We start from the raw sequence: 19,795 nt of genomic DNA, 5'->3' as shown, positions 1-19,795 counted from the left end.
AGTATTAATGACAGATATTTAATGAATAGTATCACTATGCAGAGTGAAAACAGGCTAGACGTTTCAAAATAAGCATGCTTCAGTCATAAAGTCAAGCTTTGACTGCAAAGTCATTACCTATGGGTAAGGCTAAATAAAGATGATATTTTAGAGCCATTTTATCAACATTTTACTGTTACTATTTCAATATAGTATTTTTTGTTTCACTTATTTTGTTAAGAACATACTTTAAAAACTGTCCTGTGACTTAATACAGGAGCTAGAAAGAGTCAATAAATGTGTATCACCTTGCCCTTGTTGACTACAGAGCGAATAGTTCACCTCACGTTATCTAGATGCTACTCAAAGCTAATGTTTGTCTCCTCTGTACACGTATGCCTCATGCAAGATTTTGGTCACACACATATATTTCCATGCATATTTTTCATTTCCCTTTAAGGAGAAGGTTTAGGGACTTTAGTAATATTACAGAGGTTGGTCACCCTAGTCAAGAACTAGGGGGATTTTGTACTCTTTATGAAACTGAACTGGAGACCAGGCACAACTGACATGCATTTTATTAATTAATTAATCAATTAATTTGGCACTCAGAATTGAACCTAGGGCCTCATGCATGCTGAATAATCACTCTATCACTGAGCTATATCCTTACCCCTCTACGAGCACAGTAAATCCACACAGAGATACATTTTATGAGAAACTGGAATGTATTAAGAGAGTCTTCAAAAACGCACAGCCGTTTAGAAGAAAGCAAAAAGAGGTGCTGGCTGATATTAATGTAAACCTCTGTTATAATCGATTGCCTGTTAGTGTTGCAGTGAACTTGAGACAGGTACATATATGTGATGTGACTGCCTTAAGATCAACAATCTGATCTTGACTGATGGGGCCCCATCTCTGCATTTACTTTAAAGGGCTACTGTTTTTAACCAGAGCCCCACATAGACACCAAAACCCAAGAGGATGCTGAGCAGTGGGCTTGTAAACTCAGTGTTTAGTTTAGACAATATCATCAATTATTTATTTATTTATTTATTTATTTAGTGTTTTGTGTTACACAATCCAACTTCTTACGCAATCCCTTTTAACTCCTGCCTGTTGAGAATCTGTTTAAAATCCAACCAGGACACTAGTTAGGTCACAGACCAAAATAGCATCTGGCCTTTTTTAGGCACAGCACTATTTCCCAAAATTGAGTTTAACTGCTAAAAGAAAGGAAGAAACTTTCCTCTTGTAGAGCAGTTTGGTCAGGATTAAATGATTTGACGTAAGCGGAATGAGGTTCATGAACTTGAAAACTGGGCGGTGGAGACAGTGGGTTAAATCTTGCGGGACTTGGGCCAAATATAATGGATCCATTCAGGAAAGATTGAGACCGTCTCTGCCTTCCTGTGTCCCGTGTGGGATGCTAGATGCTGGATAAACTATTATCAATGGGAATTCAGAGATAGGCTTTATTTTGACATGTAATTAGTACTCCTTGCCTGTTATTAGGGATTGTATATAGATTGTATATGGATGTGCATATGGTTTTAATTTGCCAAAGATTATGTCTCTATTTCTCCTTCCTTTATCATTTGAATTAGGGGTCCTGTGTCTACTAAGTAGAGGAAATGACGTAACAGCAGCAAGAGTGGCCTTTTATAAACATTCGAGACAATATTGAAAGAGTTCCTGGGTTGGTGATTTAAATAAGACAGTTCTCAGGAACTCTAGACCCAGTGGAATGTTGTCCCGAGTTCAGGAACTTATTCTTAGTGACCCAGAATGCAGATGCTAATGCGATCTCCTGAGGCTGTCTTGGTCATGTGGCAAATCACCTGTAAAGGGGAAGGTGACTTCAATTACTTCAATACCAGCTGGGTTCTTCCACAGACAGGGAACTTCCCTGGAACTGTGTTCAGACTTTCATCGAGGAGGGTCTATTTCTGGATGTAACTTGTTTAAAACTACCCAGAAACATTTTATTTTCACATTCACATCTTGCCTATATTTTGAATTATTACTTTGAATTTAAATTGTTGCATATTTCCATATAAAAACACTGGTGCTTTCAATGGCACCAACTGTGATGAAGTAATCAAATGAGCCAGAGCGAATACTACAACATCAGGTGCGTTGACACATAAACCCACGACACTTGTTTGACTTTGGATTAAACAAGCTGTTCATTCACAGTGCAGTAGTAGGTCGAGGTATGGCCCCCAAATTCTATCTTGGTGAAAAATCCCTGAGAGAGAGCAAAAAATTGCAAGGCTAGATCAAATAGTGAGGGGACAGAGGAAGAAAGGCAGAATGGAGAGGTGTTTCTACCGGTCTTTAGGATCTGTACACAGGTACCTGTTATTTATTTATCTACCTATTTTTAGAAGATTGCTATTATCCTGATGCATTAAGAGGTACCTGCAAATTGCCACACTCAGGTTAAGACAACACAGAAAAAAGCCTCTCTGACCTTCTTTGAAATTTTGTGCAATTAAATGTGTCCCTGGGTCTATATTTACTCAGTATGTTTAGCTGCTTATTATTCAATAGTGAAATAGCATTTTGAACTCTTAGTGTGTTCCCGGACTGCAGGTGGAGTGGTGTGGGGGTAGTGTTGGGGGAAAAAAAGATGGGGAAGTGGAACAAAAACAAGGTATCAAAGAGGATGGTGGGGAGCGCAGCGTGGAGAGGGAGAAAAGCTTCTAATTCCCCTGTCTCACATTCAGGAAATACTGGGGACTCTTGGGCTCTTATTCCTCTATCCAGTGCACATGTGATGAGCATTGCTTATTATGGTCCAGGCTCATCTCTTGGTGTTAGGGATCCAACATGGAGCTGGTCAGACACAGACCCTGCATTTGACATCACAGAATTACCCCCCCCCCCCCCACTCATGTTTCTTCTTCTGTCTGACGTTATGAAAATTGTGTGGTTTATTTGGAGACAATTTTCTGGCCCTTCCTGTGGCTTATTGCAGCATCTCCACTTAAAAGTCATATATTAAATAATGATTTATAATGATTTACTAGCCACAGGAGGAGTTAAGTACATACAGGTTCAGTCACGTAATTATGAAATGTACCAGTTCATATGCACTTAACAGTGATGAACATTTCAATAAGCTGGCACATAAAAGCATTTAATTACCCCCTCCCTATAAAGCAATGGGAGGGTTAAATAAATCATGCCTATAGAATGAGCTCACCTGTGGGCTCCCAGTTTGGGGTACATGATGCAAACCGTTAAGCCATGTTACTATCCAGACAGGATCAACCTAGTCTGGAAAAATGGCTTCCTGGGGACAACTAACTGAAGGTCAGAATGAAATTTCCTGAAGTTGCTATTCGCTTTCAACCGAAGTTCAATTTTTAGACAAGATTCTAGGAAAGATTATAGCCATAGTACCTTCTCTGATTGACAGGTATGAATTTAGATCCTGCTCGTTATTATTGTGGTTTACACAATGTATTCCATGACAGTCAGCAATACTCAGTAACCGACTTCCCTCCTTCATGATGTGTTGATCTTTACCAGATAGAAAAGTCTCTTTCTTAAGGAGCCTTTGTTTCTTTGTAGGTGTCCAGGTGTATGAACAGTTATTCTTTTTTTTTCCTTTTCTTTTTGTTTTTGTTTTTTTTTTTTTTTGAGACAGGGTTTCTCTGTATAGCCTTGGCTGTCCTGGAACTCACTTCATAGACCAGGCTGGCTTTGAACTCAGAAATCCACCTGCCTCTGCCTCCCAAGTGCTGGGATTAAAGGTGTGTGCCACCACCGCCCGGCGAACAGTTATTCTTCTATAAGGGTTGGTGAGTTTGAAGGTACAAAGAGAAGCGGGCATTGAGGGGGGTTGGCCAGAGTCTGTCAAACACATAAAGCAATCCTGGCTCCCCCTTGCTACTACCTGGAGCTGGTTCCATTTTTTGCCCCTGGAGACTGGGCTTTCCTGATCTGGGGCAGGGTATATCTGCCTGACTCAAAGGTCACTGTGTGGGTGGAGTCTCCAGGGCTTCTGGGGCACCAGTTATAAATACACATCGTGAGCACATAAAATTTCACACAGCCCTGGCATCTAGTCAATATTTACCCTCAGTAATGGATGCTATTTGGCTACTGTTTTGCTGCTAAAGTGAGCTATTTCTTTTTGCTTTTGAAATAAGCGTCACAATTAAAAAGTCACTCCAGACAGCTAGAAGTTACTTTCTCTGGTGATTAGTAAGAACTCATTAAAGCAACATGCACTTCACAGTTCACAATCTCAGAATTTATGACCTGGTTCGGCCTGGAATTATGAAAGGTTTGGGCCGAATATTGTGCTTGTGTTCAAAGTAGTTCACATCCTGTAAAAAACAAAGGGTTAAAGAAAAATCTCTCAGTGGAGGCTCAGTCTTCTGAGGGTAAAAGGGTAAATTCGTGAGGACTGTGCAGAGGGAATCATTTACCACCAAATATTGACATGACAAAGGAGGGCGATGAGACCAGAGATGCTTTTTATATTTTAAAATCCACACAGCCGCTAAACATTTGGGAACTGGCTGACAGGGCTTTGGAGTAATTAGAGCCAAGTTTGAGATGCTTCTCTTTTAAAATGAAACTTTGATAGTACCTTCAAGAAAATAAAGGAGAAAACGACTGGAGCTGGACCTTGGAAAAAGAAACCGCAGCATGAAGAACGCCGGCCAGAACTGAACGTCAGTACTTACTTTTGCGGTGAGCCGGGGATGAGACCCCGGAGCTGTCCGTGGAGCGCGTCTTGGATATTGCTAGTTGAATAGAGCCCAATGGGTGAGTTATAGGAAGCGCTCACTACCTGTCTTTTGTCATCAATGTTTGCTGCTGCTACGAAAGGCTGGGCCCTTCTGTTGTGCGCGGTACCAATGGGTTTGAATTCCTGTACATGGCAGACAAAATACACAGAGCCACAGAGAGCGCACAATAAAAGCTGTTAATGAACAAAATGGTCAGCAATGCTGTTGTTAATTAAGGCTTCGTTACCTGCTACAGGATTAGCAAAAAGGTTAAGGGGAGGGATTTAGGGTCCGCCTATCCTGTCTCTGAAAGTTACACATGCTACGTTCATCTATCAAACGTTAGACGCCACAGACTGCACCCCATTTGATACCTCAAAATTCAAACAGTGTCTGGCCGTCTCCTTTTCCGGATTCATCTATTTCTTTTATGAGGTCCCAAAAACAATGTATTAGAAGAAGTTTTTTTTTTTTAATAATAAATTACTGGACTTAATATTCTCTCTAGCTGAAACTACCAGTGCTTTCTTCTCTATAAATACCTTTTTGCTTTTTTGATACTTATGAATGAACCCTGGGTACAGCCCATTCCAGGCAAGCTTGCTGCCACCACATCTTAATGAATTTTCCTCCGTTTTAAAAAGCAAGAGGATAAAATCAGTAGGTGAATGAGCATTTGTAATTACTATAGTGTATCATTTAAACTGATCTAGGCAAAAATTATTTTGTCTTTTAAAAATACATCATATGACAAAACGCAAGTTCTTAAATTTAAGTATGGCTGTACTTTCAAAAAGTAAGGAGACCAGAAAGGCTTTCGAAGGTAGGAACACTCCATGCAGAATTTCCTTTTCTTTATTGAGATAATGTGGCATGTGTTCTTAAAGAATTCTTCATGGCTATCTCTTTCTTGGAAAACAAGTGACTCTAAGGATGTGTGTGTGTGTGTGTGTTAAAATTAAAAATAGATTTTTACTCTGTTGCCTGAGGAACAGGAGCACATAGCAGAGTCTCAAGTGTTGAGTTTGAAACATGTCTGAAGGACCTAGTGAAGGTAGCAACCATGTTTTCTAGTTTTGAATCCATGGTTAGTTTTTGACTTAGAAGCCCCAGAGGAAACTAGCAGGGATGTTAACATGCACAGGAGACTATTCTGAGTACAAACGTTTCCATTTGGTAGAAACAGCTACATGGATTTTCATAATGTTCATCTCTTTTATGAATGTGCACCCAGTGTTGCACACCCAGTTGTGCACAGATTTGAGATAATGCCTAGTTGTTTGAAATGTTTCCCCATGTAGGCCAAATGACCTTGTTAAAAGTAGTTACACCAGTGCAAGTGGAGCACAGCTTCAGTTCCAGCTGAGGAGCCGTTTCTCCATCTGCTCCCGATGTCATGCCACCAGAGACTGCCCTGACATGAAGAACAGGGTTTGTCTCCTCAACCTGGGACACATGTGTTAACAGTCCCCTGGTTCGCAAAGGGTTTTAGTTGACTACAACGTTGCCCATGACTGTATAGGGTCATTAGACTGACTAATTAATACCTTGTTCATCTAATTTTATTTTCCCCTACAAGAACGGATCAATGCTGAGGCCTTGGCTAAATGACATTATTCTTGCTGACACTAGGTATCGAAAGTATTGAAACCACCAAATATGGTTTTAGAACTGTCCCAGCACTGAATCTCATACCATGTAAAAATATGTGTGCAAACATTTACATAGTCATGCAGCCTGGGGTGTTAGCTGACTTAATGAATTTGGATTGGCTGTATTTTGTGATTACCGTTTTGACTACACCATTGTCATGACTTGAAAAGAATGTGCTGGAAATAATTGTAAGTAATGGTGGCATTTGCGGTTTTGAGCCTTCGTAACTCCTTTTGATATGAAAGAAGACGGAGGCTAATTGGCCAGTTCAGCTTTGACGGATTATAAATATTCCGTGCTAATTATAGAGTGAATCAGTCAGGATAGCTTTGTGGAACCTAGTTGGTTTTATAGAACAAAGTCCGAAATGTCTTTAAACCTTGGTAAATAGCATTACATTTACAATAATTGATTAACACACTTTGATGGCTTGATTAGGGAAAAATATCTGCCTCTAGTTTTTGTTTCATATTAGGAAACTTTCAGATTAGGAATAAACACCAAAGGTGATTGTCCTGCAGAGTGATCGGCTCCTCTGAAGGCATTTGTGCATTCATGATTCCCAGTAGGACTCCCAAATGGCAGTGCAGAAGTTAACCAGCTCCAAGCCTTTTCTTGATGATCTTCAGTTTTGTGTTCTTCCTCTCTCCCTCTCCCCCCTCTTCCTCATTAGAAATAGAATTGGTTAAAAGAAAAATGACTTTATTTTCTACTCACACCATAAAAGGAAGTCTTTCTAAGACGGCTTAAAACACTTTTTTTTTTTTTTTTTTTTTTTTTTTTTTAGGCTTTGCAAAGCATTCCTTTACGGGCTTCTAGAGTTATTCCCCAAAGCACAATGAAGTGTATACACCAAAGTTAAACAAGAAATTTAACGATGGCGCAGAGAGGCAGCATTCTGTCCAAGTCTTATGTCATCGTTGATGGTCAAACAGCATCAAAAGACAAAGCCAATTAGATGCTTGCTAGTCCACTTTAATTCCTTCTTTTTCCTCTTTTCTTGGAAAAGCACACGCAACACAAATTTTTTTTTTAATAGCAGTTTCTATGTCGTCCACCTCCTGGTTTGTTCTACCCAGGGAAAATCATCAAATAATTCTTGCGTAAAGGTAATCCTTCAGATTAACTCTCAGTTTTAAAATATGGGTTTTAAATGTTAGAGGTTTGTATTCAGGACTAAGATTTTGAGGGAGCGAAATGTTAGAGCAGCCATGGCACAAGCTATGCACTTGATGAAACACCACTGAGTGTGGAAAAGTGGGCCATCCCTTAAATTTCTTATTTAGTGATGCTGCTCATAGACAACGTGTCCAGGCGGTTACCTTCTTTCTCTGAAGCAGTGTGCCTGACTCAGATACTTCGCTTCTCTAACTTACCTGCCATTTTCTACAGCCTTCATGGGAAAACCACAGGGGTGCAAGAAACCAAGGGCGTGAAGCAAGCAAACGTTTGGTCAAGTCAAAGTGAGGCCATGAATCTGCAGCAACAGGCTTGAAACATAGGAAGCTATTCGTTCATGCTCACCCTTTAAGTGGAGAGAAAGCCATTCTTAAAACCATCGTTTTGGGGCTCCAAGTGTTCCCACTCCCCATTAGAGGAGTGTTGGGAGAAATAGCAATGAAAGTTTTGCTTTGTATAGCAAATGTCTTATTACCAAAATATTAGAGCTTGAAGTTAACTCTATGGAAACAAACTGTGGCTGCCCAGGTAATAGGAAGGCACAGTTCTGTACAAGGACACAGGCATAATGCTCTTCTTACTTAGAGTCATTTTTTTTATTTGTTTCTACAGAGCATCTTTCTTGCTATGCAAAGTACATCATACCTTTGAGTTATGTAGTTGCTATTAAGCAGGAATAAAAGTAACCGCTTGCTTGAGAAACAAAGCTTTGAAGAAGGACAAACCACACACTTGTCTAGAGGGAGGCCTTGCTTAGAAGTGCATAAGCCTGTTTACAGACCACCAGGCTCAAGGGGAAGGCATCCATTTAGCTGTTGGAAACTGATCTAAACACCTCCTCAGGTCTTTAGAAGCCTAAGACTCAAATCTGAGTCTATGAAAGCAAAACTTCTCTATTTCATGATAGTATGGATAGATGAAAAAAAGTCTAATCATTATGACTTTATATCAGTTATTCTAATTGTGTGAGAAAAAGTCCTCAAAGTCTGAACTTACAGGGGAAAACACTACACTACACACACACACACACACACACACACAAAATCATTATATCTATCTATCTATCTATCTATCTATCTATCTATCTATCTATCTATCTCTATATCTATATATCTATATACTGACATACTATTTCTTGGTCTTAGGTAATGGGACATAGTTTTTCTCTTTCAGGGAGCAGATAGTGTGTTTAAAATAAGAAAGAATATTTTATCCAGCTGCCAAAGGTCACAATACTGACTCCAACAATTTGACTTGGGTTGAGAAACAGGAACTCAAATATTCTACTGTTTGTGGACATTTTCCATTCACCCATAACAACATTTAAATGGTCGCTGATGGCATCCATTTCCCCCACGGACACGCCTCTGCTCTCCAGAAGCTTGCTCTATTTACGTAGTTCTCATCAAAGGGGGAAAGTAAGTCTTTTTTGTAAAGCAGGGGATTACTTAAAACTTAGGTCTTTTTTTTTTTCTCCAAATGCAAAGACCCCAAACGTATAACCTGTCAGAAGAAAATCTATCTGCATGGTGTCCAGGACACTCAGATGGCAGAGCTACACTGGCATTCAGCTGTTCTGTGGACCAAATGCCTGGGCCATATGAGCCAGTCATGTCGAAATCTCGCCGAAGAGAGGCAGGCGGGGAAACCCTTTGATGATTAGGAGAACTGAAATTGTTCTTATCTCTGAGCCAGTCAGACGCTGGCTTCTTGGAGAGGGAGCCAGTTAAGGACTAGGCATGACTCAAATGAATGGAATTTGTAAAGGCTCCATCTAAAAGCCTGGTATAGTTGTTAACCTAATCGTCACCTTTTTCCTTTCTCTTTTCCTTTTTTCTTTTCTTCTTTTTTTTTTTAAAATAAATTCATTTCCTTTTCCTTACTTGTAGAATTGTATTTTTTTAAAAAGTAAAAATTGGTAGTTTCTAACCCTTAAATTCAGGATATCTGGGTTAATGATTAAGAAGAGGTCAGAATATTTAAAATTAGAATTATGCCTTAAAAGCTAGTTCTTACAAGAGTGACAGCCATAAATTAATGCAAACAGATTTGCAGGAGAGATCTCTTTTCTCACTTCAGCTCAGGGATTGCCATTCCTGGACAATTCTGGAGAGAAGGCAGCTAAACACAGACTCCCAGCGTGGCTTAAGTACACCTCGGTTTAACCAATTCTTACAGGGTGTGAGCAGCGACTGGGATTAAGTCTCACCATGGTTTGGCCCATCGATTGAATCTGTTTAGTTACGTCAGATCATACCTCGCAGGTTGGTGAGTGAGAGTATGAAAAACAAGGAGACATTAGGGATAGGAGTGAAATTCACAAAAGGGCTCATGTAATGCAGCGTTCGATGTTCGATGTGTGCTGTGTGCGGACAAAGAAGTGGGAATTTTATCCTTTGTATTCTAGAGACTCCAAGTTTGGACAGTCAACAGATGTGTGCAGAAGGGACACAGGGGGCTCCTTTTTACGTGGGTTGCCTCTGAGTGACCAACCGATGTGGATGGGAAGTAAACAGGCTTGTGTAGTACTGCAAAGCACTGTGTTTACACAATGGTGATGCATCTAGAACTTTCGGCTTCAGCTAACCTTCCTTTGTGTCGAATCAAGAGCTGATTAGAGGTGTTGCTAGTCAACATACAGGACCCTAGCCCGGGAGGTGAGCCACAGTTTGACCATCTCTAATCCAAGATCCAGAAATCCAAACTGTTCCAAAGAGAGGAGTGTTTTGAGCAATGATGAGACTTTGCAAACCAGAAAACCCCACGCTTGGGTCCCAGTGAAGTGGGAGGGCACATAACCCCGAAACCAATGCGCCAGGATGTAAAGTCTTTCACTCTGTACATGCGACTGTTTCAGACTAATGTAAAGTGTCTGGTCCTAAGCATTTTTAACAGTGGGGAGCAGATCTAACTAGCTCTCCCACTTCTTCATCATTTGCTCATTTCCTCCGAAGAATGAAAGTCTTATCTGACCTAAACATGCCCCTCATCTCCCAAGATCACACAGAAGTTAACCCTTGGACTTAACAGTAGCTGAGCTGCCCCTCAGGACCAGTCCTCATCATTGCTGGGAAATCTACAGTTTATCCTCTGGCCAACTAATCCCACCCACTCATTATTTAGTCTGGGATTTACTGGGTGCTTGCTGTGGGATATACCTTGGGGAGTCTCAGTGAGAACAGACCAATGGCTCCTGTCCTTGGAACATTCTATATCCTGTTTCTTTCCCTTGAAGCCCCTTTTCATAATTTTTAGGCACAGGCTCTCCCTTCCCTTTGAGTCCAAAGCCAGGACAAGGGTCTTATAAATCCTTCGGGCAAGGACTACATGTAATGTTTCCTTTTCTGTGTGGGCCAGGGAGGGGACTGTATTTTAACTGAAATAAAGCTTTGAAGGAGCACAATTTAGAATGTGATTGGATCTCCTTTGTAATTGTCACAGCAGCGGTGAGGACAGAAAGCCCTTAGGTAAGCAGGTGTATGTCACTGGAAGTCAGGGAGGCTCCTGACACACCTTCTGGGTAAGGGGGACAAGACACTGAGCTTGAGAAGGCCCACACAGTGGACTTTCAGGCCTCTGCTTATACTACTTTATTAAATCTTTGAGTAGCCCATAAGCTACTTGTATTTTATGCTGTGCTAAGTCTATTTATGATATGAAAACAGTGCCTTACTGGGGCAAGTAGAAAACATTCAGACAAACCTGGGAGCCAATGCATTTGACAAGGACAAGTGTGAATTACAAATGTGCTCTCAGACACTCTTCACTAGGTAGATGGGAAACTGCATGCTAGGAATATGGAGTGCTTTAATAGAAAAGCTTGTCTCAAAGATGCTATTAAACACCTATTTTTGTATCTCTAAGCCTGGGCTGTTTCTAAGTAGGGGTTCCAAAGCCCTGTTCTTAATTAGATTTTCCAGTGCTTATAATTGAGGTTTGATTCAATTTCAGTTTTGCGGGGGGGGGGGGAGGGAGGGCAGGTTTTCTGAAAGCAGACGTAGCAAGATAGGCATCAGATGATTCGATTCGCGTGGCTTGAGAGGCAGGGTTGCCTCAGAGGAAAAGGCCTCTATCTTTTGTAAGTCAGCTGCCTGAGCAGAATATCTCTGTGATAACCAATTTCAATTCTTTGGGGGTAAGGGAAGTTGAATTATAGAATATCAGAGCTGAGAACTGGAGAAGGGTGTCAAAACAAGACCTGGACACCAGGACTTAAAGGGCTGAACATCACAGTAATGATATGATTAGGGACACCTGTTCCAAATGGCACAGCCTAGTTTTTATTTTACTTTATTTGAACAACTTAAGGTTCTGAAATTACATCATGACCATTTATTTGGTTGAAGTCTATCACAAATAATAATAATAATAATAATAACAATAATAATAACAATAATAATGTGGGCTCCATGCAAATTAGTCATAGTGTTCCAAATGAGAATGTATAGTTTTCCTTTTTTTTTTTTTTTTGGTATGGCATGGACTCATTATGGAGGCCTGACTGGCCTGGAACTTTCTTTCTATTCTGGACTAGCATTGACCTTTCAGCAATCCTGCCTCCATCTCCTAAGCTCTGGGACTACAGACACTAACATGTTCAGCAGAGAATATACTTGATCTTTAAAGAGACATTTGCCTAGGAACACACTCTGTTTTTCTCTGGATGTAAGGACACACGAATTATATAAGTTAATCTCACAGAGTAGAGACCAATCACAGCTTCACAGGGGACTTGTTCTGATTTTTGGATTTGAAACTTCTTCCCCTCCCCCTCCCCCCTTCGGGGAAGCTACCCCACCCTGAACAGAAACTGTGATGTGATATCACTTCCTCTTAACTTCATACCTGCGGCTCAGCTTCTAAGTTGATTTTGAATGGGTGCCCTTTTCCATCTTCAGACACCTGCGGAGACCACAAGCGAGTTTCTGCCCTGCAAATGAAAAAGTTTGCAAACTCTAAATCCAAATGGCACTTCTTTTAAAAATATATACTATTTCCCATGATGTTCATGAAAAATATTAGCAACCTTCACTCATTTAAGCTCAAAGAATTTATTTTTTTTATTATTCCGTACATCCTCATTTAGTTAGTCTCACATCATTAGTGTCCTTTTGAGGACCTGAAAACTGGCCTGGCATGCAGGATGTGGTTTCTGGAGAAAGTACATCTCCAGTGTGTATGCGGACAACAGAAGGGAGAGGTTTAGAGACATGTGGAGGACACTGGGAGGCAAGCTGTTCGACTCTCTCTTTTCTTCTCTCCTCTCCTACCAAGGCTGCCACGGGAGCCAGGGAGAGACTGGCCACATGGCTGTGTGCCTGGCATCACAGCTGTGGTTTGTCCTGCTCTTCTCATGCATCTGTGGCTCAGAAACATAGGGACAGATAGAAAAGAATCTATTCTTCATGAGGCTATGGTTGTCTGATGGAGCCGGTCCTCTGTACCAGTGGAGATGGTTGCTGAGCAACATGGTAATCACATGCAAATGACCGCTATAACCAATTATTACGTCATTATTTTCAGCTTCATACCAAGGCTGTTATAACAAGTTGGGTTCAAACTCTTGCTTTAGGAGGTGGTTTATATGCACATGTAATCTTCACACCTTGTAACAATCTTTTGATATGAACCTGTACAAGATGGCTGAGAGGATACTAACAACCAAATTTAACATGGTCACTTTCAGGCAAATCAGGAGTTTCTTTATGGCGCATCTTTCCATATCACAGACATATGATCAGCTGTTCATTCTTGTGTTATCATGGCTACAATTATTTTCATTGTCAAGTCCCTTGGCTACTATATGAAGAAGTCATTCCTCTGTACTATTTTAATTTTAACATTTCAAAGATTTTTTTAAAAAATGGTTCGTTCATAAATGCTAGATTAACCAATTACAGTGATTATAGGAATGAAGTGGCAAATCCATGAGAAACTCCATCAGAGTTCTGGACCTATGACATTTCTCATGAGGCAGAGGAGACCAATTAGAGCTCTGGTTCAGGCTCTCCAGAAAAACAGATCAAGTTTTGACCCAGTTAGCTGAGGCGCACCTGTCAATCTTGAGACACAACTGGTAAGACGCTGCTTTAATCCTGTCCTGCGCATCAGCATGAGTCATGGACTCCGTACCAAAGCCATCAATAGCCAGGATGACATCTCCAGGACACAGGTTGGCAGCTGCTGCCTTGCTTCCTGGAGTGATCTGGAAGAAACCAAGACACCACTTAAAATCCAGTACTCCCAGCAGTTTCCTGAGCTTTATACTTAGCAGTTGTATGTTATCCTGGCAAAGTTCTCAGTGTTTCACTTGTTGCCAACTCTTAAACCTAATTTTAAAAGAACTCTCAGTTGCTCAATTGTATCAGTGATATTGTATCATGTTAAATAATTTTCATACTAGCCATATTTTAAGCAACATTTAATCTCTTGTTTTAAAAATATTTCATATAGCTACATCTGTGAATATTTTCTCTGTCGAAAACAAATAATTTTAAAGCTTTTTTTGTTAGCCAGAAATTTCTATTTTGAGATAGAGGGTTTTTTTTTTTTTTTTTTTTTTTTTTTTTATTTTTGCAACTTTGGTACTTGAATTGAACTTACTTAANATATAGCTACATCTGTGAATATTTTCTCTGTCGAAAACAAATAATTTTAAAGCTTACCTTGTTCGCCAGATATTTCTTTTTTGTTATAGAGCTTCCTTTTTTTTTTTTTTTTTTTTTTTGACATTTTTGCAACTTTGGTACTTGAATTGAACTTACTTAAGCAACCTGATAAATTTTCGTTTTAACATTATGATGAGGTGAGCAGCATGGGTTAGATACATGGGTTAGATACAGGGGTTAGATACATGGGTTGGATACTTAGACCCCAAGTTCATATTTTTGACTGATTTTCAAGGTGACTTTTGGAGAAGGAGCCCTTGAGAAGGTCAGTAGTCTAGAGCTGTCATGACTTAGACCAGAATCCTTACAAATAGTCCCCCAAAATAGCTCTGATGTTTTCCTGCCATTTCTGTAGAGACACAAGAAATCTGAAATCTGGAAGAGGACCCAACCATGTTAGACCCCTAACTTAGATTTCTAACTTTTAGAACTGTAAGAAACAAATTTTGTTGTTGAAAAGCCACCGGGTTATAACAGCTTAAGCTAGGACTAGAGCACCTAAGTCCAGGAATCTGGGGAAAGGGTCACTCTTGAACTGATCAAACGAAGCCTGACAATGTAAATATTTATGGCACTCTAGAGAACTAAAGTCACTGGGAAGAAAACCAGAAGTTCAAAGAAAGCGGAGACCTCCAAGGATGGACGGGCCCATGGCTAGGCATGGGTGTCCCTGTGACAGCAGGGAGGAAGAGGTGGCCAACACAAAAGCTGTTAAGAAAAACTCAGGTAAAACACAATTCATTGCTGATGGCATGGTATAAGTTAGCATAAATTAATCAACCACTAGGAGCCAATGACACAGAGGAAGTTTATATTCAGTCATGTTATTTTCTCCATGAGTGAAGAGCAGGTGGAATAAATGGAAAACATCTAATAAGATATTAGGCTTCAATTAAATCTGATCAGTAGCTACATTAAATATAAACGGTCTAAATATGTTACTTAAAAAATCAGAGATTTGGTGCTGGAGAGATGGCTCAGCGGTTAAGAGCACTGACTGCTCTTCCGAAGGTCCTGAGTTCAATTCCCAGCAACCACATGATGGCTCACAACCATCCGTAAATAGATCTGGCGCCCTCTTCTGGAGTGTCTGAAGACAGCTACAGTGTACTTACATATAATAAATAAATCTTTAAAAAAAAAAAAGGAAAAAAAATCAGAGATTTTTCAAAATAGGGGGAAAAAGATTCAATTTTTTTCTATCAGAATGTGTATGAAATTTTTAGAAGTAGAAAATGAAAGGAATAATACTTTAGGATATAGGAAAAGATATGTTACTGTATTTTTAATGCTTTGAAATAGAAAATGTAGAACATTAGTGTGCTGAATATCTAGTTAAAAATGAAAGGTTATTTTTCTGGGTACATATTTCTCCCATTTTTCTCTTTGTACTCCCTAGTTAATTGTCCAGACACCTGGCCCCATTCCTGGGCTCTATTATATTATATACAATAGCTATTCTGATTTCCTTTAAGTTCCTTAAACAGACCGATCCTGTACTTCCTTAAGGTTTTACATGCATAGCTATTTCTATATGAAATACCCCTCACCTGGTACTTCCTTCTTATTCTTTAGGTTTTAGTGTAAATAATGCATTTTAGAAAATCCCCTATGGTTCTGAATTGTCTTTTTTTCTAGTCCCCTTGTTATTCATCTTTATATCTTGTTTATTTCCTTCATGGGGATTACTTTTAATTTTGTGTTTGCTTAGTTGTGCATGTCTTCTCAACTCAACTGCAAGCTTATGTGCTGGAGGGTCCCTGACTCATGCTTATTCGACTGGCAATTAACAACTTTATCACTATTCAAAAGGTGTATAAATTTGGGATGAACCATACTTTGGGCACTGTAGTTTGGTCTTTTGCTTAGCAGGTGATTTGCAGTACAACACTTGCTAATGATTTTGGAGGTAACTGCAGAGCTCAGGTCAAGTCAGGAGAAAGAGAAATGAGAGAGAGAGAGAGAGAGAGAGAGAGAGAGAGAGAGAGAGAGAGAGAGAGAGAGAGAATGGAGAATGAGAGAGATCAAGCTAGTTGAGTAGACTACATTTTTGTGAGTGTACTGTAACATTGTAGCTTGTTAGCTTTACAGTACTTTCAACTTTGGATGGTGTTATCAGGATATAACCCCATCGTAGATCAAGGATTATCTTTATTTCTAATGTTTCACAGTGTATTACCCAGTGTTTAAATTCAGTAAATGAAAAACTGAAGAATGAATGGAAAAGTCATTTAAGTTAGGTCTTATGAAGAAAAAGTGATACTAAAAAATTATGTATGTGTGTGTTGTGTATATGTGATCTCTCTCTCTCTCTCTCTCTCTCTCTCTCTCTCTCTCTCCTTGTGCACATGCTCACAGGCACAATCACACATCTTCATGTGTGATGGTTTGAATATACTTGGCCCAGGGAGTAGCACTATTAGAAGGTGTGGCCCTGTTGGAGTAGGTGTGTCACTGTGGGTGTGAGCTTTAAGACCCTCATAATAGCTGCCTGGAAACTAGTATTATGCTAGCAGCCTTCAGATGAACATGTAGAACTTTCAGCTCCTCCTGAACCATGCCTGCCTGGATGCTGCCATGTTCCTGCCTTGATGATACTAGACTGAACCTCTGAACCTGTAAGTGAGCCCCAATTAAATGTTGTCTTTATAAGAGTTGCCTTGGTCATGGTATCTCTTCACAGCAGTAAGATCCTAACGAAGGCATCTACTTTGAGACAGGATCTCTTATGAACTTGTAACTTCCCATTTTCCTGCTACACTGGCTGAGTAGAAGAAGCCCCTTGTTTCTACAACTTCACAGTGATTGGGTTACAGGTCCAGTGATCCCAGAATTATTACTTGGATGCTGAGGATCTGAGCTCAGATCCCCAAGCTGGTGCAGCAAGTGCTCTTTCTACTAAGTCATTTTCCCAGCCCAGTTTACGTTTATTATTGTGAACTTACCATTTTTATATTTGGAAACTGGAAATTGTAAATCAGAATTACTCATGAGTCTTATTTTAAACCTCAAATTGCTCCAGGAATAAGCTCTAGTATTCCTCATCCATGACTCCAGGATTAATAGTCAATTTGCTGTTTTTAATTTGCTTATTCTGTTCCGTTCTGAGCCCCTAGAGAGAAAGTTCATCTAGATAAATAAAGTCTTCACAAATAGTAAATTCTCATGTATCATAGGTCTCCAGAGCTATCGCTAAATTGTTTATTGCACTTGGTTAGTTTCTGTGTCAGGAAGATTTTGTAGTGGGAACAGTTGTTAGAAGCTTGGTGAGGAAACTGGGCGTTATTACATCTCAGCCTTTGGGAACTACTTCTTAGCTACTTTTATTTAGAAGTTCTCTTGGACTCAGGATTGCTAGAACAAAGTTTCCATCCCCAATGCCTTGGTAGGGATAAAGAGAATCCTAATTGTTTAATATTCTTTCAGTATAGAATATCCAGGGAAGTACTTTCTATTTTTAAGCTTCTAAGGTCAGAATGCTTCCTTTGGGTTAAAACATTAAATGAGGCTTAGTGTCTCTGTTTGCATAGCTCCTCTCAGGTTTGATAATAGACTTGAACAGGCTCAGTTGTAGAACAGTCAGTCCTGATCTGGAAGTGTTTAATTTTTTTTTCTGTTTTAATTTTGGTTATGATGAATGGAAAATAGAGCTGTGTATGTGTAGGAAGGTCCAGTCACCAGCAGCAGTATCATACCTAGGCAGGGGGTCCTGAGGCGCATAGGAAACTAGGACAGTCTTTCCAGCTGACAAGCAGCTTCCGACACAGTTCCTGCTTGTGTCTTGGCTGTGAAGTGAGTTCCCAGTGCTGTGTGACATAGGACAAAGGCCTACCTTGGGTTCCTTTTCTTCTTCCTTCATTGATAAGCATGACCTGGAATTGTAAGCTGAAACAAAGCCCCCTTCCTCTACCTTGCTTTCTGGTCGGGATGTTGTATCATAGCAACAGAGAGGGAAACAGAACAGAAGGCAACTAGGGGGTGGTGCTGAGGGTGCAGAGGACCCACTTATGACTTTGTTTTCACCATGGTTCTTACTGCTCTTAATCCTCCACAGATGGATGGACCAGGCACAAAAGGGATATACAGAGAGAAGGAGACACACAATGTTCTTAGTCCTTCCCAGTTTTCAGTTTAGGAGGCTGATGATTAGAATGACTAACGACTAAAATGCCTGCTGACGTGACTTTGTTTTTGTAAGTGGTACCGTTCACTGAAGTAGAAGAATCCACTATTCATGACTAATTTATACTGCTGCTTCATTTTAATGCTCTACTATTATATTATTACTTTAGCTTTTTACAGTGTGCCCACAGCCTTTTATTACGATGCCTTCTCCAGTTGAGAGAACAGAGAGGAGAGTTGAAGCATAGGGTTTTAAAATGAATTATTCTGTATTTGGGGTCATTAATGTCTTAACTATTAAAGTTACCAGAGAGATAACTAGCCATAGCCCTGGGGTCAGTCAACTCAGCATTTGTGATTTGAAACTTTCCTGTTACAAGAACCACCTGGGGTCCTTGTTGGCCATAAAGATGTCCTAACTCAGATGTCAGGAATCAAGACTAAAAGCCAATAGGAAACAAGAACTGTGGTTTACAGACCCCTTAGATGATTTTTGGCTCTCCATGTAACCTATTCGGTTGTCCCTCATTCCCTACCAAATGATCTTTGAAAGCCTTGCCAGGCATATAAATCTCTCCAGGAGCTGGGTACTATGGAATTTTCTAGGGTGACATTTTCACATCATTTATACAAAATGTCCACCTATGTTCATAGGTGTTTTTGAAGAGGGCTGCAAGATTCTAACGTGTAGCCTAGGATGAAAACAATGATTTTACTCTTATGATAGTATTACTATTGGGGCTTTTTTTATCTTGCTCAATTCTTAAGACAATCTTGCAAAAACATGACTGTTATTTTAATGTGAGAAAATTGATGCTCAGAAGTCATAAGATACTCACATGGGGTTATTTATTCTGTGAAAAAAATCGGAAATTCCTATTGAATTTCTGGTCTCACAGGCTCTTCCATTGCTCTGTGCAGCCTCCCTGTGGGTAACTGCCCCACTCCCATGCCTCCTGCTATCTCTCGTGCCATACTTTACTTCTGAAATTCTGGACCAGTTTGTCACAGTAGACTATGTGCACACATGTCCCTTCTTCCACTGATATGTGTGCTTCTCAGACAGGAGAGATCCATCCTCATTATAATCATTGTCCCTCAGCATCTTTCACTTAACAGGATATTATGCACTCAATATTATGAACATATGAACCAGTGGTTCTCAAGAGACACTGCTGTTGCTAGCACAAAATTACACAGGGTTTTATTCTATTGCCCTTGCTTTATCCTAGGACAAGTGTGTCAACTATAAGCATCCCATTCTAAACTTTCAAATTTCAAATAAAGTTTCAATTGAAGTAACAGATTGTGTGTGTGTGTGTGTGTGTGTGTGAGAGAGAGAGAGGCAGACAGACAGATTCACAAACATACACAGAGAGAGACAGAGAGACAGAGACAGACAGTCTATGTGTGTGTGTGTGTGTGTGTGTGTGTGTGTGTGTG

The 19,795-nt window shown here is 40.0% G+C and overlaps 1 protein-coding gene across 3 annotated transcripts in view; it reads right to left on the bottom strand.

The window, feature by feature from the left end:
- Pdlim3 (PDZ and LIM domain 3) overlaps nucleotides 1-19,795 on the bottom strand; it is a 31,560-nt gene that overhangs the window by 6,425 nt on the left and 5,340 nt on the right. For 2 of the 3 annotated variants that reach the window (XM_021219113.2, XM_021219115.2), the window contains exons 2-4: nucleotides 13,616-13,767; nucleotides 12,408-12,492; nucleotides 4,255-4,322 (exon numbers count right to left, since the gene is read on the bottom strand). In XM_021219113.2, coding sequence (XP_021074772.1) covers nucleotides 4,255-4,322; nucleotides 12,408-12,492; nucleotides 13,616-13,767 — 305 coding nt within the window. Of the gene's footprint in view, nucleotides 1-4,254; nucleotides 4,323-4,685; nucleotides 4,874-12,407; nucleotides 12,493-13,615; nucleotides 13,768-19,795 lie in introns of all 3 variants that reach the window. The other variant, XM_021219114.1, reaches the window with a different exon arrangement.

The sequence above is a fragment of the Mus pahari genome, chromosome 19, assembly GCF_900095145.1.
Source record: "Mus pahari chromosome 19, PAHARI_EIJ_v1.1, whole genome shotgun sequence".
In the NCBI taxonomy this organism is placed as follows: domain Eukaryota; kingdom Metazoa; phylum Chordata; class Mammalia; order Rodentia; family Muridae; genus Mus; species Mus pahari.
The sequence above is the reverse complement of the archived record's forward strand: the minus strand, read 5'-3'. Positions and strand labels throughout refer to the sequence as shown.